Source organism: Amphiprion ocellaris, chromosome 18 (assembly GCF_022539595.1).
Source record: "Amphiprion ocellaris isolate individual 3 ecotype Okinawa chromosome 18, ASM2253959v1, whole genome shotgun sequence".
Lineage (NCBI taxonomy): Eukaryota > Metazoa > Chordata > Actinopteri > Pomacentridae > Amphiprion > Amphiprion ocellaris.
This window is the reverse complement of record NC_072783.1, coordinates 29,839,065-29,864,585: the sequence shown is the minus strand read 5'-3', so window position 1 is coordinate 29,864,585 and position 25,521 is coordinate 29,839,065. Positions and strand designations below refer to the sequence as shown.

The 25,521-nt window shown below is 42.7% G+C and overlaps 1 protein-coding gene across 4 annotated transcripts; it reads right to left on the bottom strand.

The window, feature by feature from the left end:
• Positions 1 to 24,593, bottom strand: kat6b (K(lysine) acetyltransferase 6B). Of its 4 annotated transcripts, none has more exons than XM_023279573.3 (17): positions 24,303 to 24,593; positions 21,353 to 22,206; positions 17,335 to 17,443; positions 14,402 to 14,517; positions 14,105 to 14,186; positions 13,479 to 13,608; positions 12,058 to 13,019; positions 10,816 to 10,937; positions 9,488 to 9,600; positions 9,211 to 9,352; positions 8,914 to 9,075; positions 8,297 to 8,390; positions 6,559 to 6,790; positions 6,117 to 6,276; positions 5,427 to 5,696; positions 4,276 to 4,567; positions 1 to 4,131 (listed from the first exon to the last, which is right to left on the bottom strand). In XM_023279573.3, exons 2-17 carry the CDS (start codon positions 21,968 to 21,970, stop codon positions 1,289 to 1,291), a joined length of 6,447 nt encoding a protein of 2,148 aa, XP_023135341.2. In that variant the 5' UTR covers positions 21,971 to 22,206; positions 24,303 to 24,593; the 3' UTR covers positions 1 to 1,288. The 4 variants fall into 4 exon arrangements, with proteins under 4 accessions (XP_023135341.2, XP_035808425.1, XP_023135340.2 ...); XM_035952532.2 differs by having other exon boundaries at positions 12,964 to 13,019; positions 24,303 to 24,592; XM_023279572.3 differs by lacking the exon at positions 24,303 to 24,593 and adding an exon at positions 22,839 to 23,073.
• Between the last annotated feature and the right edge of the window lie 928 nt (positions 24,594 to 25,521).

The following is a 25,521-nucleotide window of genomic DNA, read 5'->3' as shown; positions in this document are numbered from 1 at the left end:
TACATGGTCAATCATAATTTATTCTTATGCTAAAATGTACAGCATTTTTAAGTGACTGACAAAAAGAGGAAAGTCATAAATACAAGAATGTCATTCTGTCCGATTTGTGTGCACATAGCCAGGTATTTCCCCCCATTCTTACCAGCAACTCTGTACAGGTACAAAGGCTACAAAAGAGCAATATAAACAAAAACACAAGTACAAGTTGCGTTTTACATGCAATCCATTAGCTTAGTTTGGTCTATTCACAGGCTCTATTCTTCTACACTTCGGTAAAATATAAATCCAACATTTTATAAAGATAGAAAACAAATCTACAGATGGAATGAAAACGTAGCTTTAAAGGCATTATGTAAAATATCGACTTTGGACTAAATTTATATTTTCTTTATTGTTATTCATCATTATAATCATTTAGTTCTTTTAAATTCTGCCACACTTCTGGACATTTTGAAATGTTTTAGAATTTTTCAGGGTACAAACACTGAGATATGCTTTTTTATTTTGACAGAAATCAGTCTGCTTTATTAAACAGAAAGCTGCCTCAAGGAGATCTGTTACAAAAGACTTCAGAATTATACATACATAGCAATAAAACCTCTCAAACCAAACAGAAAACAGGACTAAGTTTACATTTTTTTTTACATTATTAGAATTAACAAAATATAGTTTCATCTTTCTCCCTGTGGAGGGAAACCTAATAAAGGCCAGATATTTTTAAAATGGCTTGCTATTAAGCACAACACTTGTACAGTACTACTCAATGCACTGTCACTAACAGAGACTGAAGCATGCTAGTTGTCACTTTACAAAATAAGTACAATAATTTAAATATACAAAGGCATGAGTATAGTACAAACTAATTGTCAGCACTGTTAGACAGGTACACTGAACAGGTTCAAACAGCCACTATCTCCACTTGTAGCAGGCACATTAAATGGCTTCATTTGAGGCTGCTACACGACTGCAAGACCACTGATGAAATGTCTACCTCTGAGCTCCGAACCCGCCTGGCCTAAAGACACATCAGAGACACTAACACTAATTAAATAGATTTTCATCGTAATGATGTAAGGCTTCCCATGTGGAGGAACAAAAATACTTTTTAACATTAGCTTCAAAGTTTACTCATTGATGAAAATTTTTGCATTCTTTCCAAGTGCTGCTGCTGGTTTTTAAGTAATAAACAATAACAAAAAGACACCGAAAAAAAGAAAACAAGGCCAGATCAGTGCATCTTTAAACAGCAAAATGCACGTGAGTAGAACCAGCACAGTCCTGCGGAGAGTTACCGCCTGATAAAAGGCCCTTTCAGGGACTGCTTGGACATGCCTGTGTTCATGTAACCATGGTGACCAGCTGGAGTGTACACCATGTTGCCATGTGGTGGAGCCTGCATGGGCTGCTGGGGGTATGGCTGTGTTCCCATCATGCCCATCTGCATAGAGTACTGGGGTGACTGGTTCATATAGGCATGGTTGCCATGGTAGCCACTGTTCATCATGGGCTGGCTCATGCTGTATCCATTCATGGCGTTGAGGGAGGGCATGTTCATGGAATTGACATTGTAGGCTGGTGCCGGCATGATGTTCATGTTCATGCTCATGCGTGGCATGGCGGCCAGCGTCCTGGATGGCGCCTGCATGGCAACAGTCTGTGGAGGCCGGGCGTACATCTGCTGCTGGTGGTGCGACAGCGGGGCCGACTTGGAGCGCGCAGAGATGTGATTCTTAGAGGCCATTTGGGGCTGGATCCGCTGCGAGGGCGGGATGCCCATGTTGCGCTGTAGCATCATGGGAGGCGGCGAGCTGAGATTTGGGGGCGGGGTCATGGTGGCCTGCACCTGTGGGTTGGGGACTCGATGTGGGGTCTGAGACAGGGACACCAGACTAGAGTGCTGCGATGACAGCGACGGGGTGTTTGCATAAGATGTGATGGGGTGTGAGGCCGAGTGGTTGAAAGGCAGTGAGTGAGGATGATCTATGAATGTGTTGGTGAACTGCTGCAGTTTGGCCAGACTGAGGCCAGATGACTGAGAGTAGTGCCCGCTGCCATACTCCCCTTGATGGTTGATCCTCTCATAGAGGGCGAAGTTTGGGTTGCCAGACTCAGGAATGTCTGCCAGCTGCATGGTGGTGGTGAAATTGGTTGGTATGGCGCACTGTGCCATGGGCTGCTGCTGGCTGTGCTGACTGTGTTGATTGTGAAGGCTATGCTGAGCGTGCTGATTGTGCTGGCTGAGCTGATTGTGCTGCAGGTGGTGATTGTGGTGGTGTCTATGCTGGTTGTGGGGATTGTGTTGACTGTGCTGGGATAGCTGATTGTGTGGACCGTGCTGATTGTGTTGGCCGTGCTGATTGTGTGGACCGTGCCTGCTGTGGGAGTTGTGTTGACTGTGTTGGCTGTGCTGACTGCGCTGGCTGTGTTGACTGTGCTGGTTGTGCTGGCTGTTGCTGGGAGGCCTTTCCACCACCACACAGCCCTGTGGCGACTTGACGTTGCAATGCGGCGGCGAGCTCAGGCTGTTCTGCTGAATCATTCCACAGCTGCCGGGGTTAACAGCAGCCATTTGTTGGCTCACGGCACAGCTGCTCTGGGGCAGACCACTAGGGGGGATGCTGCCATAGGAGCAGCTGTTCTGGGAGGGGCCTGCCCCACAGATGCTGCCCCCCATAGTTGAGTCGTAGCTGCTGGGGTTCTCGTAGTTCTCTGTGGTGCTCTCGATGCTACCCAGATCGCTGAAGCCACTGTCCACCACCTGCTGGGAGTGGTCCGACACAGACGGCACATCCATCATGGGGCTTGTCTCCATGTTGTGGAGCGAGGGCACCGAGATGGCGCTATGGTCAGGGCTAATCTGAGTGTAGCCGCTTTCCAGGATGGAGACGGCTGGGCTGTTAACGGAGCGTACCGACTGGCTGGGATGGGACTGCGCGGAGGAAAGGGGACTGCTGTGGTCAGACTGAGGGCAGTCATCCAGTGAGGTGAGCTGGGGGCTCTGGGCCACATGGGCATAGGGCTGCAGGTTCCTGCAGGGCTCCTGGCTCTCCACACAGTCCTGGAAAACATTCTCCCGCTCAGTCTCCTGCGTCAGGGACTGAACAGCTTGGGCTGTCTCTGAATCAATCTCTGTGCAGACTGGGGGATCCTCCCTCAGCACGGGACTGAGCGTTGGCCTATCTGCAGGTGGAAGAGGCGGGTGGTCCGGACAAGGACTGGGTGTGCTCTCTTCCTCTGACTCAGAGTCTACAGGATTATCTGAGTCTACAGCTGCTATTGAAGCGACTGCTGCTGCTTCAGGTGGCGGCGTTGCTACTGTTGTTTCTGTCACTGCATCCTGCGTGCTTTCTGCAGCAGTAGCTGGTTCCTCTTCACTACACAGTACTGTAGAAACCTGCCGACTCAACTCAGAGTCATTGTCTTCTTTTGGATCTAAAAAAGGTGGGGTGCATTTGGGTATGTCTTTTGAACTCTGTTCCAACTCTTCCATGCTGCTCTCAGGTCCTGCCGTCTTGCTGTGACTGTCATCCTCGTCATCTGCATCCTGATCCTCATTTTGAGCTCTCTGCTCATCCTCCTCCTCATCTTCCTCGTTGTCATTCTCCAGCGACACAGCACCGTCTGTGCTGTGCTCTGCATCTTTGGCTGGGGATTCCTCCTCATGTTCACTCTCTTGCTGGTCATCTTCAGGTGGTTCTGGGGAATCACTTCGGTCCCCAGGTGCAGGAGACACGGCGCCAGGAGAGGCAGCAGGTGAGCACACCGGAGAGGCCACCGGTGATCCTTCAGGGGAGCTCGACTTCTGGGAGCCATGATCAGCAGGACTTGGAGGCTCCGAGGGGAGTATGTCTAGCGTTACATCTGGACTAGGCGATACTCTGCCTGCTTTGCTGCCTTCATCAGCACTGAGAATGTCGTGGTCTGCTTCATCTTTTGCTTCTTCAGTCTGAATGTGGTGCTGCTCTGCCTCCATGGGAGTTTCAGGGGGTGTGTAGAGGTTCAGCTTGAAGCCCATCTTTCGTTCGTTCTTTAGCCTCCATTTAGGAGGGCCACGTTTCACTCCTTTGGGCCAGCCTTTCTTCCGTTTCACTGGACGGGGTTTGCTGGGTCTCTTAGAGAGAATGTCAGCTCCTGCAAAAACACACACAAAAAAAGAAAAAACACTTTAATGTTTCGCCATAGAGTTCGAACAAATTTGCTTCACAACATTTTTTGTGACAATGTAAAACATACAAAATATCAATAATGTTTTTACTACAGCCAAGATAAAAATACCTTCACTCCAGTGTTCAAGATTGTCTTTCTGTGCATTTTTCTCCAGCCTTGGACGACCTCTCCGGCGTTTCATTGGTGTAGTTGGTGTCTTGTCTTTGTGTTCCTCCTCCTCCTCTTCTTCCTCTGTCTCGCCCACTCTGCAGGTGCGTTCCAGCAGGGGCATAGGACGTTCATCCTCTGAGTTGTCGAATGGCTCGTTCAGCACCTCTGTTGTCTCAGAGATGGTTTCTGTTGTTACACTACTGTTTATTCGCTTTCTTTTACGCCCTCTCTTCTTGAGAACAATGGTTCTCTGCAAGACAAACAAAAGAAGAACCGATGAAAACAGAACTAAACCTCCATTGGAGTAGAGTCGTTTTGCTAAGACTGAAAACTAGGGCACTAGGTGGATGACCTCCGTGAGGGTATAGCAGGAAAACATTCAAGCTTCTTTGCTAAATGTAAAATGTTAAAACCACACTGCAAGACTAAATGTTTGAGCAATGCAGCCTGGTGTGGAAAACCACAAATGAGAAAGGCAGAGTAAGCAGAAACCACAGTCTATATTTTACATTCTCCAGTTGTTTCCCACCGGCTGCCTGCGACTCAACCACTCTCCTCTCCGAAATCCTCCACAAGAAGAATGTGAAATCAATACTGTAACTAATGCACTAAATAAACCCCAACAGCCACTGCCATTCTTTTCTGGTTTCCATACTGTTTTTGTTGAAAAGGTCTCCTTGACATCATGCAGCCGGCTGTAATATTATCTCCAGCACAAGGGGGCAGTGCCATATAGACAGAACAGATGTGAGAAGCACAGAGGAGGGCAGTAAATTAACCATGACCATTGACAATAGTACAAGGTTTAGCCTGCACAGTCTCGACACCAGCAGTGAAAACACTATCTATTATCTACAGCTGCAGGCACACAGGGAGGCTCCAGATGACAGGAGGAAGCCACCGAAGCCTACACTGAATTCATGAATATTTAGCAAACCTTTCCATCTCACCCAAGTACACAACATGGTCCTTAATGAAGGAAGATATCTAGATATACATCCAGTTCCACTTTGTGCTGGAGAAAACTCCAGACTACCTATGAGATAATCACACTGGGGACTTGTGGTTAAGAAGAATGATGATTCAAATGAACAAACACTAAAAGTCACCTTTCTCTTGGCTGCAAGCATTGCATGGGCTTTTGTCAGGATGGGTGGTGAGCCATCAGAGTCATCATCGTCTTCATCAGCGTCATCGTCACTCACTTCCTCCATCTGCTGGATACGCCTGGTCCAGGAAGGTGTGGGCCGGCGTTCATAGGTCCGATAGGGAACCTTGCAGTGGACCTTCGTGAGAGGTTGCCTGTTACTGTGAGTCATCATGTAGCCCTCTCTCTCCTCCTTCTCCCAGCAACTGGCCTGTTCCTTCAGCCGCTCAGCCTGGTAATTAAACAGACAAGACGCATTATCTCTGGGAAAGGCGCACGCACGGATCCAACATCTGAGCAATGAGGCTAATGGGAAAACAAGAGATTGGAATTAACATCATGACAAATGAATCACTGCAGGTTTCTCCTGATAATAAGAGCAGCGTCCTGATTGGATGTCTGCCCATCATGAAGGAAACATTTCTGTTAAGCAACCGTGGAAAGATTTCATTTCATGGAATATTCAGTACTATCAATTATGTAGTGAACTGATTTAGGGCAATTTTGCACAACATTAGATGCCTGCTGACAGTGAGGATGTCTTTTCCATTAATGGCCTCTATTTGAACTCCCCAGCTAATCAAACAGACATTCACTAACAGCATCGCAGGCAAGTGTAAACAAACAACATCTCTTGAACAAAGAAACCTACATCCATCTCTGCCTCCCTCTCCTCCTCAGACAGCACAGCGTTCAGGGTTGTGGAAGGTGTCCAGCGCAGGGCATCGGGGTCCACCTCATTCTGACGCGGGTTAGCCCTCAGCCTCTCCATGTGCCTCTGAATCAGTCGTTCTCTTCTGATCAGCACAATCCTAAGTCACAGTGAGAGAAGTGCATGAGTTCACATCCACAACGCAGGGAAGCACGAGGCAGGGTAGACGGAAGGTGATGTGTGGTTAAATACGAGCACAAAGACGAGCTCTTTGGGACAGCAGGTGCTCCGTGTCCTTGGGGGTGCTTAACCTGACTTACTTCTGTCAATATTCAGCGGCATTAATGGATATGCTGTTAAAAATACCCGCTGGCCTGGATAAGTCAGACAGCATACAGAAGCGGCAGCACAGGCTGTAGGAGACTGTGGCTTGGAAACTGACCTGCCATCCTGTCTGTCAATCATGCCGAGCTGCTGGAGAGTAGCGGCGATGTCATGTGGACACATCCCAGTGGCCCTGCTTATTCCTTTAACACTGATGTGTTTATCTGGGTGCTTATAAAGGTGCTCCAGTATGACACTTTTCCAATATGCCAGGTAGGATAAGCGACCCAGATCTGACAGCGGCTTCTCCGGGGAGCCGGCTTGTCCTTCTTGCCTGGTGAGAAGGTAACCTAAAAAGACACGATTCAAACAAAAACAAAATGCTTTAGTCAAGCCAGAGGCTGCTGCTGGGTTATTTCAGATTGCAATTCAATACCTACACCCCCTCCCTTATGGATTACATATTTATGTAAGGATGTGACACCAAACCCTGGTTGGAATTCACCTTCAAATACTATAAAGGGAGAAAAGGCAATCAGCTTTCCACTCCTTCAACCTCTGTCAGAAGCTATGATACATGCTGGCAAGGGCAACAGAGGAGGCTGAAAGAGGGGAGTAAAGCGGAAACAAAGCGACAGAGCGAAACAGAGAAGCAGCTGGATGTCATTGCTCACAGGAGACTGCACTTAGGGGAGATAACGAACAAGGAAAAAAACTAATACTCATATGTATCTGTATGTAATTAGTTTTATAGTGGCCCTGTCAAGGGTCATCCATTATGAGCGGCATGAAATTAATTAATGCCTTTTAATGTGCACCCACTACCGAGAACCAAACAAGCAAATCTAATCACCAAACAGTGAGCACATAATATTGCAGCAATCACGACAATATTCATTACTAAAGCTAAGAAAAGGAGCCTGTGATAACAAACACTTAGCCATGAATATTCAACTAAATTAATTAAAAGAGTAATTTTTCATTCTGTGTTGTTTTACAAGTATATTATCAATAATACACCAAAACAAAAGAGCTACTCTGAGACCTTTGAATTATGATTTGAAAGAGAACATTTTTCACACAGACACACACCAACGCTCGGCTCTCAGAGCTACCTGAGACAAAGTGTTCCTCTAATACAATCCAATATAACAGAAAATCTTAATCTAAACAACTTCCAGCTCCAAAGCTACATTTTCCAATAAAGCCTTCAAAGAGCTCAGAACTCAGCTGTGTTCAATCTCCCTTAATCCCTGTCTTTGTTATCAGCACACTCTCAATATCACAGATCCTCTCACATCTCTGTGTCTCAATGGTTCCCAAAGTGAACAGGAAATCAAATGCTCCATTACCGCCCGCCCTCCCTGCACTCATTTCTTTTCCTTCTCTTCCTCACACACAAAGTCGCCTATAATGACAAAAAACTGCCTGCCTAAACACAGAAATCCACTCAAGGCAGCAACTGTTTTCATAAGTGGACCGCAAGGCTTTAAATATTGCATGTGTTGCATTTACTAGGCTAAAACATAAAAGCAGCATCTACGCCTCATCACAAGTCAAGGAGAGAGAATCGGAGACGATTTTCTATGGAAAAAGCTCTTCAGCCAATGCTTAGGTTAAATACTACTGGCCACCAAATAATGTATGCAACCTGAATGTTATGTTTCCAGCTCCTAATCTTGTGTGATTGCCCAAGCACCGTACATGAATGCTCTTGATTAGGCCCATTCAAAGCCTTAACAAAATAACAGCACCTTGCCACAAGCTACAAGTTCACCCTTTAATCTGAAATTGTTTGTAACATCCAAAGGATAAAAACTGAGTTTGGTGGTCTAAAAAAGCATTAAGGAACTTACTGAAATCAATAAGGAACCTTCCAAATCCTTGCCTTTGGTACTGAGGCATGATCATTATGCAGGAGACATTGTACTTCTGCTGGCAAAGCTTTTCCTGAGGGAAGGAGAAACAGATCAAGTATGTCAGAGCTCTGCTGAAGCTGGCAATTTACTGCACCTGCCATTGTCCTTGTCTAAAGCTGTGCACATGCACACCACACACACACACACAGCGTAGCATCTCTCACTAACAAGTATCACTGTGTGAAAATTAGGAGCGACTAACGATAATTATCATTATCAGTTAACCTGTCAATGATTTTTTGTTTCTGATAATTCAATTTCATGTTCAGTTTGTCAGAAGACTGTGACAGTTGCTTGTTTTCCAAATCAATTTTCAATCATGTAAAACAGAAAAGCTGCAAATTCCCACATCTGAAAAGCTGGAACCTAACATTTGGCGTTTTTGCTTGACTAATCGCATTAATCATGAGTTGATTAAGCACCACAGTGAATAAATTCAATCCACGTTGGGAAAATGGACAAATTACAGTGAGGTCTCTCTGTATCAGTATAACCATTCAAAAATGATGTGCGGTATTCTTTCGTTTCCCATAAAATCACTCAGTAATTCTTACCTTGGAGAAATAGCCCACAAGATGACAGCCTTTCTCATCATTCTTTGTAAGTATGTAGAAGAGGAAAGGCTCCACATCATAATACAAGGTCTTGTGATCCAGGAAAAGCTTGGCTAACAGACAGAGGTTTTGGCAGAATAGTTTGCTGACATTTCCATCAACCTAAACACGGAATAAAAAGAGCAAGAGGACACTGTTCAAACTGTTCCTATTTTTCCCCTCCTCCTCCCAGAACCCATTCAGCCAGATCTCATGCAGCATACAGTTATTGCTTTATTGCTCTAAAGGGAAGCTGACCTCAAATACGGAAAGGTTGTCCTTTCTGTAGATTTCATTGGCTGGCGGGTGGAACCAGCCACACTTCTTTGTGTGTCTCTGGAGAATGTTTTTGCTTCTCATGTACTTCAGACAGAACTCACAGAGATAAAGCTTTTGTAATCTGGTGAAGACAAAAGAGAGAGAGCTGTGGTTTGTACTTCAGCATGAGAGATTTTATAAAAGGACGTTGAAATAAATGCAGATCCAGGAACAAAGAAAGTGGCACTATTTGTCATAGAAAAGAAATCAACATTACCTTGAATACTCAGGTGGGTAAGGTGACGAGTACCAGGTTTGAATCTCATACTTTCCAAATTCAATGACAGCAGGGCATCGAATAGAGTCTGTGTTCATCAGAGATCCAGTTCTCTGTGAAAAGATTTAACAAAGGACAAATTGATAAATATGGTGACCCAGATAATTCAGTGTTACAGTGTCTCTTATCACAAGTCCATATAATCGTATCAGGACAAATTCTTATCAAGACTGTGGTTCAGTTCTCATGTGAAAATGAAAGCTACAGTACATCTGACATAAATCGGTCACTTAAATAACATAATGTAGTCCCTCCCGATACCAGAGTAACTGCCTGATCTGCTGGCTTTCATTGCTCAATCAGTTTTTGAAGAGAGCTTTTTATCAGTTTTCCTGAAAGTCTTCAAGGGTGTCTATGTTCTATCTGTATCTACTACCATAATGTTAAAACATGAGCAGTTAATCATTTTTACCATATAAGACAGATTATGTTACTGGAATTGAACAATTACAGATACAGTAAGTCTTAGCTGCTGTTCATACCTGGCTAACAGATTAAACAATAATTCATGTTGATTAAATGAATCGTGCTACTAATATTACCATGTAGTACAGTTGTACAAATACAAATGCTGAAATAAAGGCTGAAACTATTTTGTATTTTAGAAAACCAAATACCCTCTGTGAGAAAATACATCATCTGATCGAGGCCAGTGGAACAAAGGACTGTCTGAAGAAGGGCGAGGGCTGAACCTAAAAGAATGCTTTCTTAGCCTGCTCGGTTATTTTAAAATTTACTCAACACTGAATGGAAACGGGACAGCGAAGCACGCCTGGAGATAACTGATAATTACAATGATAACTGATGATAACAGATAATTGGAATAATACATGGGAATGTCAGACTAACTCATGGTCCTGCTGTTCAAAGTTCTGCCTAATGATATAATACAATACTGTGCAGCTCCCAAAATCAAAAGTTCTAAGAAATAAACTAAATGCTGGAAGCCATGTGATTTTTAAAAAATAAATGATTGTGACTGCTATATTTTTTGGACTGTCATTAAATATTCTTATATTAAAATGGGTTTATTATTATAATAATGAAAATATTTGGAATAAAATTTTTTTGCTCTTGACTTTACTTGTAAAAACATCTAGAATCTTAGACCAAAGTACAGAAGTTTGCAACTTTATTCTAATATATATGTTGATACTCCCAAGAAAAAATACTTACAGGAGAAATACAAACAGGGTCCTTTAGAGATAATATATGATGCCTGTTCATGCAGGTAATATATTGAGTATATATATCATGAGTTCTCTCACCTGAGCAGCGAGTTCCTGGACACGTGTGAACGTCTCAATGTCCTCCTCTGTGACGTGGTCTCTGGACATGGCCACATATTCTGCCCGGGTCTCCTGCTTCACATGCAGCTCCCCGTTGTGGCCTGTTACAGGCACAATAACACAACATCAACACATCAGACAGCACATCAGCACCGGCCTATTTGAAGCAGCCGTGGCTGAATAATCTCATAAATGCATTCTATGCAAATGCGCTTATACTGTGAGTACTGCTGCTGAGCCTGTTTGAGGCTGTGTCTCTGAGGAATTTCATAATGTATCATCTTTGCATGTTTATATGAAAATCCCTAATGTAATGAAGTGAAACTAAATCACTCTAATTGCGTAACCGCTTTCATGTGCTTAGTCATCCACCAAGACAGTTTCCCATGAATTAAGAAGCAGATGCAGTGAAGGGAGCGAGTGTCAACATGAAAAGCAACTGATGTTGGAAAGCAGACAGTAATTTTATGAAAGACATCAACACCATGACTTAACCACCAAAACAAAAACCCATTACAAGTGGAAGGGATGTGTCATTAACATATTTATGGAAATGTACTGCTGGAGTAAGTAGTGTTTGTGCAGGATATTGTTTAGAACTTCTTGAAACATATATCCGTTTGTTTTTCCTACGTGTTTTTTTTTTTAAACTGTGACTTCTCTCAGGAAAACAGTGAAATGTAAGGGTTGCTGCACTTCTGGCTATAATCATCATGTCAGCTCTGAGTCAACTTGGCTGGGTGAATCACTAGGTTGTATGTGTCTAATGACCGCTGGAAGTGAGGTTGAGTGGAGACAGTGATTTCAAGAGTGAGGGTGGGATGAGGAAGAGCGCGATGTGACTACAGTCTCTACTAGGTAGTGATCACAATGTGCGCACTACTGCAGAGGGTCAAGGACAGAGCAAGGAGCAACATGAGGGAGTTAGTGGGCCATGCACTATGACAAAAGCCAACGGGCGAGAGGATGGAAGCCACGTAAACTCCGCAGCCAAGTCAAAACGCAACGAAACTGTGTTAATAAACTAAAATAATTCAAATTAGGAAGAAGATTAGTAGTCTGTTAGAATGCTGAGGGTGTCTTCTCAAAGAAAATATTAGCTCTAGGCTGGAAAAAAATAACTGCGAGTGTCAAGCTTTAAAAAAAATAAATAAATAAATAAAGAAGAAGCTTAAAGGTGTGGATACGCAGGTCTTGGCTGGAATTTCGAGCCTTGCTTACCATGATTATTCTCAGGCTTAATTCTTCCGTCTGTCAAGTCTCCCTTTCCTGGTGAGGGGGCTCCCTTCTGAGGGCTCAATTTATACCTCAGCCTGCCTAGCATCCTGTGCTTTTTAAGGAAAGGGTTACGTTTGAAATGACTGACCATCTTAAACGGGTGTCCTCTGGGTCGCCCTGGCCCTGCAGATGTGGAGTGTAACCTATTTTTATTAAACTCATTCTTTCCCAGGCGCTGGGGTCCCGTTTTGGACACACGGGGCAAATCCTGCTTATGGGGCATGCGCTTAGGTGGCGCGTAGCAAGGTAGTCTCTTTTTCCGTGACTGTCCCTGAGTTGTGTAAATGTGAGAAAGTCCATCAAAAAGTCCCTTAAGTTGGCTGCTATTGCAGAGACTACTCAGAGAAGGGACACTAGACTGGCTGGAAGAGCTCTGGGGCGAGTTAGCAGAGGTGGAGCTGCTGGACACTTGCAAGGGGGGGCTAAGTCCCGGCAATGAGGAAGCGGGAGGAAGTGCAGAGGACGAGGGAGTTATCTTTTGAGAGGCGTCAGCAGCAAAGGCAAACGGCTCTGGTGGCTTGGACAGTTTGGGTGGACCTTTGTCTCTAGAGCTTAACTGTTTGGCGGGCGACTCTACGGCTACAGCTCGCGAGCGACGGCCCACAGGGGAAGGAGTAAAGAATTTGGAAAGCCCATCGATAAGCCCTTTGGTTTTCTTGTTAACAGTGAATGTAGCTGGGGTGGAGGTGGGCGTGAGGGGGGGAGTGGTGGTGGGAGTGGAAGTGGTGAATTGGGTGGCGTCGACCGCACAACAAGGGTCTGCAACAGCCAATCTGTCTCTGGCGTCCTTCACAGATGCAGCATGACCAGATGAAGGTGTGGAACAGACGGTAATCTTTTGACCCCTACCAGGTGACCCCCTTCCTCCAAGTGCTACCATGGAGCCGTCACCACTGGTTACAGACCTGCCGAGACAAGAACAACAAAGTCTGCTGTAGAAGGTCAGCTCTGACTGCCACAAGAGGAATGAAGCTAAGAACATCTATTCTACTGAAGTAAGTACTTTCACACAACTCTGAGGTAGTTTATGCTTTTTTATACTTAAATGCAACCATCACTTTTAATTCCACTGCATTTTTCTGACATCTATGGTTGCTAGCAACTTTGCAAAATAAGATTATATGTACAAGACCTGTTATCAGCTTACAAAAAAGATGCTATGCTAACCTCTCCAACTAAATATATAAAAGCTGTTAAGATTAAACCTCAGGCTGCTACAACATTCAAGTGCTGCTTACACACTAATGTATACATTCTATTTAGCCAATGTAGCATCTAAAAGTTGCTTGTATGGTTTTATTTGTTTGGTGTTGTCTTATTTGTTTATCATTGCCCTACTAATATTTAGATTACTGCACACTCACATTCTTTGTTTGAGCTTATTTCTGGGCCTTCCGATTGGCTTTGCATATCGTCGTTTGATCTGATCGGCTTTCTTGTGCAGCAGTTTCTTCCCATTCTCCTTTGGCCTGCAGACTTGGCAGATCCAGGTTCCTGGAGGGCGTCCAAACACACAGAGTACAGTTTGGGTGGGTTCATCAATTCAGAGGACATACAGTACATTCATTTGAAACATTTCCTTTAATACCAAGAGCTGGCGAGAATCCTGACAGCTCACAATGACAATCAATTACTCACAATGTGAAAATCCATAAGAAAAACATTGGGTCAATTCTCTGTCCAGCGAAATAGACTTCGTGTCAGCTTGTTGAGCTAAGCTATGTGACTTGTATGAATTGCCTGCCAAATATCCTACTACAGTACGTGCACCATCATTACAAGCCTCGCTGTAGGGTCAGTACTGTAATCCAGAGATAGCAAATCTCCCTGGGGATGCTGGAATAATTTGATATGCATGCAAAGCTCCTAATAAGCCACCGCTGCTTCTCTGTGTGCTGAGTGACAGCCCCAAACGGCCGTCTGTGAAGAAAAGGCTTTGAATTGACAGCAGAGGGGGAAACAGAGAAGCCAGACAGTGTAAACACCTCACCTTTTGGCATTCTTGAAAGCGGCGGATCGCAGCATTCCATGTGAAAGCCCCGATCACATGAATCACAGAATAGCATCTCATCCTGAAAGGGAGCAGCAGGCATGTGTAAGGGATGTCCCAGTTGCATACATGTAACACCCCCCCGTCATTTAAAGTCTTTTAGAAAAATAAGCCCAATTGTGCACTAGAGAGGCTTTACAAATCTCAACAAATCCTCAGGGATGCACAAAATGGGATCTACCTTCAAGCCAACAACACTAAAAATGGTGTGTGTAAAGATGTATGCATTATACTCACGGCATTTTTCCCCTGTATTCGACAGGAGCTGCAGGTTTTGCATTCAATACACTGCCACCGTAATCTCTTCACATTTGAGGTTAATTCGGGGGAAAACTTCAGACACGATGGATGCCCTTCAGAAGCAATCAAAAATGCATATTATCACAACACATTTTTACCAGTGCTGACTGTGTCATGGAGCTAGAGACAAGGTTTCCTATTTATTCACACAGTCAAGTTAAATATTAACATATTGCATCATTAAAAACAATGGTGGGCCTGGATGTCCGTAACATTCTTCCTCCCGCCACAAGTTGTGTCTAAAAACAGTATGATCAAACATCTGAGCCGCTAATTACAGATAATTTGATCTTAATGAGGCAGAAACAGTAGCAGCACTCATTCTAATGGAAGCCGATCCATGAAAGTCATGTAAAAGCTTGCCTCCTCTCTCACCCAGCTCCCTCTCATGGTTGTAAAACAGCTGTTTTACAGTGAGAGCACAATTTGTGTACACTATGAGTGGTTAATGAAAACCACCTCGACGCTACTTAGTCAAATTTGAGCTGTAAAAATGTCACCAGGAAAACAATTCCTTACGGCATTTAAAATAATTATTCAAACATAAATGACTCCTTGGTAGAGGTAATTTTATGGGGGGTTAGCAGATTTGTCTGGAACAAAAGAACAGTAAAGGAAATGCCAACAATCGGCAGCTGGAAAGAGGTTGATCTTTGATCCCCTATAACTGGAGTGCTCTATACAGGAATCTGAATTGAGTGAAAATGACTTGGTTGATTTCAGGTTCTAATGGTCACTTGGAGCATCTGCCTTTCTGACGGTTGCAAGTAATTGGGATCCTTTCAGCCACTCAATCTGAACGTCGTTCTTCCAATAAATCCTTAAAGGGAAGTGAAAATATGGAGGAAGAATGTGACATCTGCCTAACCGATGTTGAGAACTGCTGCTGCTGCCAAGGTTGGATGATTTGATGATATATTGTTCACTGTGAGATGATTTTTTTAATTTATTTTTTTTAACCTTTAATATCTCCTCTAATATTAAGTGTTTTCAGGCAATGAGGCAAATTAATGAGCTGACTGCTATATAGAAATATTTTTGTTGAGTTGTACAGAGATGTGGCGAGCTGCATTTCCAGGATACACAGTATATAATGCTATAACTCTATAACAGCAAATACATACACATGTACGTAACTTGTAAAATAAAATTACCATGAAAGATACCACCATAAAGTATTTCATCCACATCATTCTACCCCTATCTATTTTTATTTTTAAGTTCCTGTTGTCACATCGTTTGAAAATATAAACACAAGGGATGTAACTGAATGTGTATTTGTTCCAAAGAGTTCAGGAGAGGATATTCGGTTAGATGCTACACTTCTTTGGTTCAGTATGCCCTCCGATACAAACAGCTACAGTGAGTAAATCTATTTATGTCTATGTACTCATGCACTGGGAACAGATATTCTAGAGCACAAGTTCCAACCAGAAACTTTTGGCAGCTCAACAGTTGTTGTATATCGGATATACCACGCTAATAGTGTTAACCTTTAGAGTTGGGCAAACATTGTGCATTTTTTTAATAATTATGTACGATGCACTAACTCACATTCCATCTTCAGTTGGCCTTTCTGCCACAACCTGCAGCTTCTTTGCTTACAATGAATGGGTCAATTGACCAGCCATAATGAATGCAACCACATCGTGTCAGTTTTTCCAGTGACACTTCCAATAAAGTTTGTTCCATGAAGATGGCTTTGTCCTCAATGTTAACAAAAAGAGAGATTACTTGGTGCAGTTCCACAGCTGAAATTGTGCTGCTCGATTTCAAGGTAGATTTATTCACCTGACTTGATGGAAATGTTGTATTTGATTTATTTTATCCTTGAGAGATATGTAGGTTAGAATCTTATTAGTTCTGTATTTTGTGGTATTGACAATATGCCAGCACTTAAGTGCCTTAACTGTGATAGCAAGAGTTTAGCCAATGAGTGATTGCTGAATGTGTACATTTTTCAAAATAATTGTCAAAAACTCCACTTTATGCATTTCCTCTGTATTATCTGCTGCACCAAAACACACTGAACCCTAACTCTTAAACCAAGGTACATACCAAATTGTGAATTTTATTTCTTACTACACTGTGAATTATAAGAATATTGGATTTTTTTAGCATTGAAATTCTTTTTGAACATTTGTGTGATGAAAGAAACTGAGCAGAGTTTATTGCATTCAACACAACTTTAAACGTTCTGTATGTATTAAGACTGTGATGGTACCATTTGGTACGTGACATCTGGTTGAGTAAGAAATTCTCTTGGTTCAGCGCTCCCTATGAGCCAAACAAGTACTGTCAGAAGTCTATTTATGTTTACTGGTGATGGCATTAGTCAAGTTAACCCTGAAAACGAAACACGATGCTGATGTCATCAAATATGTACGATGTGTTAAGCCACACTTGTCGCTGAGTTTGAGTATTAATCCTGTATGGTCAGAATCTGTGACTTAATTATAATAATCATATATATGTTGTGCTCGTCCTAATGGACATATAATGGATATATAATTATTCTATACACAGTTAAGAGTCTTTTCCTATTGAATACCCTTATTGTAACAGTAAAAATATGTGCTTTTGATTATTTATATTTTTAAAAGTGTCTGTTGTGTCTTGATATTCAGTGACAGTAAAGTATCCATATGTCTATCTATTCTGATGTAAAAAAAAACAAAAAAACAACAACAAAAACTACCACTCAAAACTGCAATAATGATTTTAGTCATATTTCCCTCCTCTGTTCCTCATATACATCGACACTGCTGCTTTGGATCCTTTGCTAACATACAAACAGTTTAATCTTGTTTACAGTATGTTATGGCTTGTGAGAACATCCAATAACTGGAATGTTACCCAAGGCGACTTACCACTGCTCCCACAGTCTGCACAGGACAGCAGCTCTTCTGGCCGCTTGTCCCGATTTGACTCTTTCGTTCCAAGACAGAAACTGCATATTGGGATGGGGTCGACCCGGAGCTGGGTGGGAACACAAACAGAGACAAACTGTTTAAGAAACAGAGATGGGCACAGGCTGTGTATGTAGCGCCTGAAAGCCTGTTTGTTTTTGGACATTTTATCTTGTCAGAATTTTTTTAGATCACTGTAGTCATATTGCTGGTTAAGGCAAGAAGATAAAACCAGTGTGTGGATTTAATGAAACAGCCATACAAGAAAATGTACTGGAAGCAGAAGCCCAGAGAATGAAAAAAAGAGTTGAGTTCTCACAGACTAGAAATGAATAATAAATGAATCTCAGAGTCCTCAGAGATCTGCTGCATTTGAGATCCACCTCCTTTATCCATTACATCTGAATGGGTAAGTGATCTTAGTAATCGTAGTTTAAGGGCTTAATCCAATTCTTAAGGCTTGCACTCCAGTCTGAAAGGATTAACCAGCATGTAATCAAATTACCTCAATAATAAAACATGCTCTCATTGTTACTGCCATGATCCACTGTAAATGTTGCAAGTCTCAGAACAAACACTCATTAAAGGGCTTACGGTGAAGTTAAGAAGAAGTAAAATATGAGCTCAAGGTTTAAGAGGATTTCCCCATTGATCACTCAGAATGAAGAGAAACTGACTTCAGAGAGAGAACTGGGGAAGACTTAGTGTCATTACTTCATATTGTAATCTTAGGAATCTTCGGTTGAAATGAAGACCAGACTAAACTCAGACGGATGCAATATGGCTTTCATAAAGTTCCCTTAAAATATGAGATTATATACAAAAGCCTCAAGAGGAGCAGCAAACAAACTGCGGCTTCTTTCTCCGCTTGAGAGGAAGTTCTTTACGGAAAATAACACTCACAGGGTGTGACCATAAATAACCCACCTCATCATCAGTTTACAAACTAAGGCCTCACCAATTGACTGGAGCTTTGAAGGGCACTCTGGGGATACCCATAATTAGTTCCCGGTGTCTATGACGCAGATCAGCATCCTGACCTTAACCGAACGTACATCTTCCAAATCTCTACCGGTCCTGACCTCCTGCCGACCTTCAGCTGAATTAACGGAGATGATGCTTTTCTTTGTTCATACATCAACAAACACAAGACAGGAGCATTTTTTCAACCTGTCACATCATCCAAATGAACCCCGGGGGAAAGTGCAGCAAGGATGCAGTGGCAATTTGGTCATTGTTCCTGGCTGTTCCTGGCTGAATCAATTAGTAGTTACGGTGAGGGAAAGCAGTTTACTGCCACATCAATGATTACTCTATTTTCCAACCTGCCAGGTCAATATTTGAAAGTGGGTACTGGCATTAGAAGCTGACTGCTGCTCACACAGCTGTGACTATGGACATAACAAAAAAAATCCACTGTGTGGTGAGACTACACCTGTAGGATTTAACACGGTGGCTCAGAGGTGATTCTTGTATTGTATCATGTTCAGGAAGAAAAACAAAAATATAAAAAAAATTTGCTAAGACATAAGGCAGCCAGAGCCACAACTGCAAACAATCTCATTAAATGAGCCCGGTTATAAACTAGGCCCATTTGTGATGATTTCTGTGTTTATTAAAACTTTAAACTGAACATCTTTGGATTTTTTTTTACTGCTGATCTGACAAGTCAATCTGAAGACAACACATTGGATTCTTAGAACTTACTATGGACATTTCACATTATTCTCTGAAACACCATAGAATAGCTGTGACGCTACATATAACCTCGATGTTTTGTTAACTGGACTGTACAAAGTCTGTCACTAAGGGCCTCATCAAACTTGAAATCCCATTCGCTCAGAACAGAGATAAAGGAAAAAATATTAGTCCTTGATCACAAGCCATTCTGTGTTATCACTGCTAAAAGAAGCAGGCAAAGACATTTGACAACAAAGCCTCAGTGTTGTGATTATTTCAGCGTTATTACTTCTCGTCTAGGTACAAAAAGTGCATGTACATAATTTTTACAATGTGTTAAAAAAATCTGAAATGATTTCTCCAAGCATTATACGAGTGATAAAAATGAATGTAAAGCTTGAAATTAAGACGATGCTCCTGAGTGCTAATGTGTAACCTGAGTACACCACTGATGAAATGTTGAAATGTTTTAGAAGATAGTATGCCTTAATACGACTCCCTAACATAGTCTCTACCGACTAAGCTGTGAGGTCTGATCTGGACTGGATTAATTTCCATTTGGAATATTCTTAGGCCTGGTGAATAAAACCAATAGCAATTTGCAATCTGTACAGCCCCAAAATGCAAAAAATAGAGAAACAAACACAGCTGAAGAGATGCTGATGATTTACTTGGGGATTCTAAATTAAGTACATTACAGGAAATTATGCTGCTTCAAAAGAGCAGGCTGTCCTGAGTGAGGGGGTGGAGTCCTATTAGAACACTGCTGGTAGAGAGAGAGAGAGCTCAAGTGGTTGCATAACACAGCAGGAAAAAAAACTCTCATTCCTTGCCTTTGTTCCTGCCAGAGTCTCTTCAGAATCTAATAAACTCTAAACCAAGACTGCTCTTTTTTACCTCAAAGTATCTCTTATTCTCACACACACGCGCGCACACACACACACACACACAGTCTCGTTGTGCTTCAACAACTGAGCAGAGATGTCTCATCCTTTGAAGTGAATGGTAAACCTGGACTGGGCGAGGTGATGTCATTAGGCTGGGAGCAATAGGTTGAAATGTTCCAAATGGAAAACAGCAGGCCTTCCCTCAGCTCTGAGAACCATTGCAGGACACAGTGTCTCTAAACAGTTCTCAGTTTCACTTTTGGCCTGACCACAGACACAGTCACAGTTGTGGCTGCAGTATCAAGGTGTCGCTTCCTGATTATTCACTGTGAAACTGGTGAGGAGCAGGGTGACAGCTCTGTAGCCTGATGCTGCCTGCCTCTTCAGCTGCATAACTAGTGCATAAACTATAAGACCGCACTTCATCTTGATAAGCCTCAACACACAATATGCAAAAAGCCTTCACACCAAACTACCTAGATGACTGCACGATGCACTTTAGGCCACACAATGAAAACTATTTTCCATCAAACACTCTCCTGCGCTTGACAGTGTCTTAAAATTGCAAAGCAACTACAAAAGTGCTGTCATTTTTACAGGCATTTGTCTGCAGTGTGTGTTTTTGCTAAGCACCAGAAAAAGAGATACAATCTCTGCAAACTATAAACCGCCCTGAGGTGCCAAAAGCAGCAGAAACAATGCAACCTGGAAGTTTGTTTATATGGTTTTATTTCCTCTCTGGGGCATCTCAGTTTGCACAAAGGTCATAACAACCACATGTAGTCAGAGAATATTTTGCCTTCCTTTCTCGACACATTCTCATACCCCTTGCAAATTACCGATAAAATATCACAATTCTGTTCACTAATGCCTTGCAACTCACAAGACAGCCAGCCACATCCTTTAAGGTCATTAGGCTAGAGTTACATAACCTGTGGGAAGCCTACAGCAGACTGCCTACCACACACTGTCAGCATGACTTTCTGATTATCCAAGCTCTCTTATTATGGAGACCAACACAGCCCCAAAGGGATACACTCTAGATGGCGTTGTTTCTGACCTGCCAAGCTGGAGTCCTGAATATTAAGACCACAGCTATAAAATTCCTACTGAGCAAATTCATCTCAGTGGAGGCCCAAACTTTCATCCTCCCTACTTAGTTGTGATATCATATTAATGCTGCCATTAAAGCTCCAAAAAAGCCCTTACTTGTCACAAAACGTAGCTGCAGTGCATGTGAAAGCTCAGTAAGGTTGAAATCAATTACACATTACCAAGAGGAATAGTTTTCAGTATTGTGGGTACTGGGATTTCTCCTTTTGGGATAACAGCAGGGTAAGACATAATAAAGGTCAGGATGACATAAGAAACAGCATGAGGGAATGAGAATGGAGAAGCCAAGGTGTGTGTACCTGGTCTCGCTCATGTGGGAGGAGTGTCACTGATGACAGGACCAAGGGGGAAGCACTTGGACACCTGGGGCTCCTTCCGTCCATGCTGCCATGACTGAGCTTATACCGCGGGCCATTTTTTAACAACCTGCCGTTGTTAACCGACCGCTTAGCCGCCAGCCGCAACCTCTGCCGGAAAGCAGGGTTGTCAATAATGTCTGAGAGGTCGTCCTGGTTCCTCAGGTACCTCTCGATGTTCTTCAGCGAGGAGCCATGTGTATCATCCAGGCCCTCGATGGCCCTCCTAATTATTTTATTCCAATCAATATGGCGCAGATCGCTCGAATTCCATATAGATTCCTTTGATGGCACAGATGCGTTTGCAGGCAAGATTGATCCAACTCTTCCAGGATTTCCTGGGTCCTTGTAAGAGGCGCTCCCCTTATTTGTAACCTTGAGGATAGACCCATCATGAACACTTAAATCCAACTGCTCAAGGACGGTCTTCTTGTCCAGTCCATGCGATGTGGCCACTGCATGACAAATCCTCTCCTCTGAAGGCCTCTGCTTTTGCCTTTTGATTTTCTGTATTGCTTCAAGAATCCACTCCGTGTACAGAGGGTTTGCAAGTTTTACCATGATTGAACAATTAGCCTCACAAAAACGTGATCCATAAAGATTCCCCCTTTCTGCTGCTGAAACCTTGGTACATCCACATCCTTATTAAGGTTAAAAAGTTATGTTCCACAACAGCATCCACACATTTCTTCTCAATCCTCGGTATCTGTCATTGAACTTGGGGCAAAGTTGGCACTAGTAAATTCCACAATGGTAGCTGACCTGGACTTGGAATTTATCAAAATCCCAGATCAAATCTAAAAAAGAAAACAGAAAATACAAATCGGTGAGTATTTCTTGTTATTCACACTTCATAAACTAGCTTACAGCATATTGGATATAAAGGCTAAGCCAGAGGAATGCAGGACTTTTAAGATGTGCTAAAACATGAGAAACAGATGGATAAAAACAGATGCAGGCGCTGTCATGGCTGCTAAAGAAATCAGAGTGACTTAATCCTTAGTCTGACACCATAATCCACACACGAAACCAGATGTCCATTTCAAAAGAGACTATTTTCTGAGAGTTTTTCAGACTATGACAGGTAGCTAGAAACTTCTAGCGACTTGTGGAAAAGTGTAAACAGTCACCCCGAGAGACACAAAACGTCGGTTTCGCATTCATATTCGACATGTTTTTTTGGAAGAATTTTTTTATTTATTTATTTTTTTACAAACTTACAAGTTAACATTCCTTCCTGCCTGCGGCGAGCAAATTCCTTAAATTTGTCGTGTAAAACGCAGAAAACACGTGAAAAAAAAGCTACGTAAAGTTTAACCGTTAGCTGCCCGCACGAGACTTTTGACAGCTCGACGGCGACAAAATGATCAGCGCGAGCTTCTTTTTTTTCCTCTTTCCTCCTAATGACACACAGATAATCGATACTCACTCCCTGACAGCTGCTGCTACACGTCCGAGCCACGACCGCCGTAGCCGAAAACGTTTACCGACGAAAGAGCCCGGTAATAAGTACAGCCGGAGTTGTGTTCCGCTGAGTTGAGCAGATAAATGACAGCGTTGCCAGCATTACTGATGTCACCTAAACAGTCGCCATTTTGTTACAGTGTTGTAGTTTACATGAATCCGACATGACGCTGATTACAATCCAATGGAGTCTCATTAAACCTTACCTACACTAATGTGCCCTCCCTAGCAACTTCAATATTGGCTGTAAAGACAAGATCCGATTTCTGGTTTGATAAAGCGCATGTCAATCTTTATGTATGAGCTGGGTCTGAGCGGCACGCCACTGGCTGTGTGATCTGTCACTTCCCTCCGTTGACCCGCCTCTTAAGGTGCCTCCAGTGATGAATCGACAGCGTTCACCTCCAACGCTCGTAATATCTCAACTTACCGCTCCAACCGACTCCGCCGGTGATTATTAACTTATAAACACGCCATAACGGGCACAAACCGGCGGAGGGGTAATTAAACGGGACGCGTATTTAACCTCATCTGCGGCGCGTTTAACACCGGCCCACCTTTACTTAGATTCCTCCTTGAAACAGTTGGTTACACTTGAAAGTGATTTGGATCATTTTAGACTTTAATTGGCTGTTTGTTAAATCTATCATTTGTTTGCATAAAAACCTGCAAAGGCTCCTGCGTTGATTTAAAGTGGAACACATGTATTTCTATCATTATTATTTTTTTTTTTTTACCCTTGAAAATATTAATTCCAGGTAGCATATTCAAGACAGGCAAAAAAAAAAATGTCTATGCTATCGCCTTTTCCCTCCTCTTTATCTTCCTCTCCCTTTTCATTATTTCCCTGAGAGGAGCCGGAAATTCTCCCGATATATATTTAACATTTAAACTGGCGATAAATGCAGCTTTAAAATAATAATAATAAAGTAGCTCGGTTTCAACATCCGCCAGCGACAAATGATTACCGTCCCGTGTTGCGCCGTGCAACGATGGCATGACCTCTTTATCACCATTAACTATCAAATATCTCCAATGAGGACAAATAGTGAGACCCGGAGGGGAGAAAAGACGTTCAGGGGGGAATACAAGTTAACACGACTGCTGGGAGAAGTAGCTCCTTCATCACTGCTTCTCAATTATGTATCGCTAGTTTCTTTAGCTCCCATTTCTCCGCTCTCATTTTCCTAGATTATATTAGACACACAGACACCCTTGCTTGGTCATTTTCCCCTCTTTTTTTCTTTTTCTTTACCCCGTTTTGTAACACAAATCTGCCGCCGCCGCTGAGGGCGAGAACAACAAATTAACGCCAAGTTTCATGCAAGGATGAACATATATAACTAGTAGGAAAGAGAGAGAGAGAGAGAAAGAGAGTGCAAAGAAAGAGGGCACACAGGCTACCGTAAATATTTGCTGGTTAGTTTACCTCTTCAAGTTTTCCCCCCCTTCGGATACTCCTCTTCATTATCGGGGAAAAACGTCGAAGGAGAAATGTGAAGCGACACATCCGAGCGGTTTCGTGGGATTTTTTGATCTCCTGGAAACGGAAGGCTGAAAAGCTTGCGCCGAGACATGGAGAGGACCTGATAACAACTAATTGAAAGGTTAATCTACATAGCAGCCTGTGACAAAGTGGTACCCTCCCCCTTCTTCTTCTTCTTCCACTGTAGACATCCCTACTTCAGTGTAGTGGAGCGGACCGTCGCCCCTTTAGTGCGCTCCTACAATGATATTGTCAATTTCACTTTTTCCCCCCTCCATCAACACGTCCAGTGATGAGCCAAGAGGAACATTTTTTTCCTTTCTTCTCTCTCTCATGTTTCTAGTGGATTATCCTCGGCAGGCTACAGAACATTTTTATGTCCTATTAACATCCAATACCCTATGGGCATTTTAAACTTCAACTGATGTGCAGCAGATATGCTCAAAAATGTGATTGATTTGGACACATAAATCCAGACTTTCAAATCGAGCTATTTCTCCTCCCTGGCCAATATTACCACCCATGGCCGTGAGGGATATTATACACTAACACCCTAATCTGTTAATTAACTCCACCAAGCCCAAGGAAGAGCAATAGTTGCTAGCAGTAATGTAGATCATTAAATTTTCAGTTTTTAGATTTGCACTCCCCTCGCTCATTCACCAACTCTTTAGCAGCATTAGAAATGCCAGAAAGCTCATTTTTCATGCAGTAATACGGATGTAATTAGAGAGATAATTGGTAACTTCCCATCAGATTATAAACACACACAGTACTGTACAAGCAGCTTTTAAAAAGATCTCAAATGAAAACATTTAGCCCTTGTAAAAAAGACACATTTGATGCATAATTTGATTTGCATTCATTTAATCCACGTGTTAATAGTCTTGTCAATTTGCCATTATATTGCATCTTCATCAGACGCTCTTCTCATTACCTTGATGACCTTGATGTTTTCTATTGACCTGCATGCATTTGCCCCATTATATCATTCAGCATCTTCCTGCCATTCAGCACTCGCCATTTATTTTAATCTACTTACTGATAATTTGCGATAAATGTGTGCAAATAGAATGCCGTTTCATTTAGGTGATGTCGGAGGGAGGAAAACGAGTGAAAGCAGGTGAAACGTGAATAAAGAAGTGTTGGGATTTTTGATGCT

Excerpts from the sequence above, each read along its gene's own strand:
- kat6b (XM_023279573.3), bottom strand. The coding sequence starts at position 21,970 with ATGGTAAAACTTGCAAACCCTCTGTACACGGAGTGGATTCTTGAAGCA. Across the intron at positions 9,353-9,487 it reads TACCCACCTGAGTATTCAAG|ATTACAAAAGCTTTATCTCT; the intron begins GTAATGTTGATT and ends TGTCTTCACCAG. Across the intron at positions 6,791-8,296 it reads AAGGTTCCTTATTGATTTCA|GTTACCTTCTCACCAGGCAA; the intron begins GTAAGTTCCTTA and ends GTGTCTTTTTAG.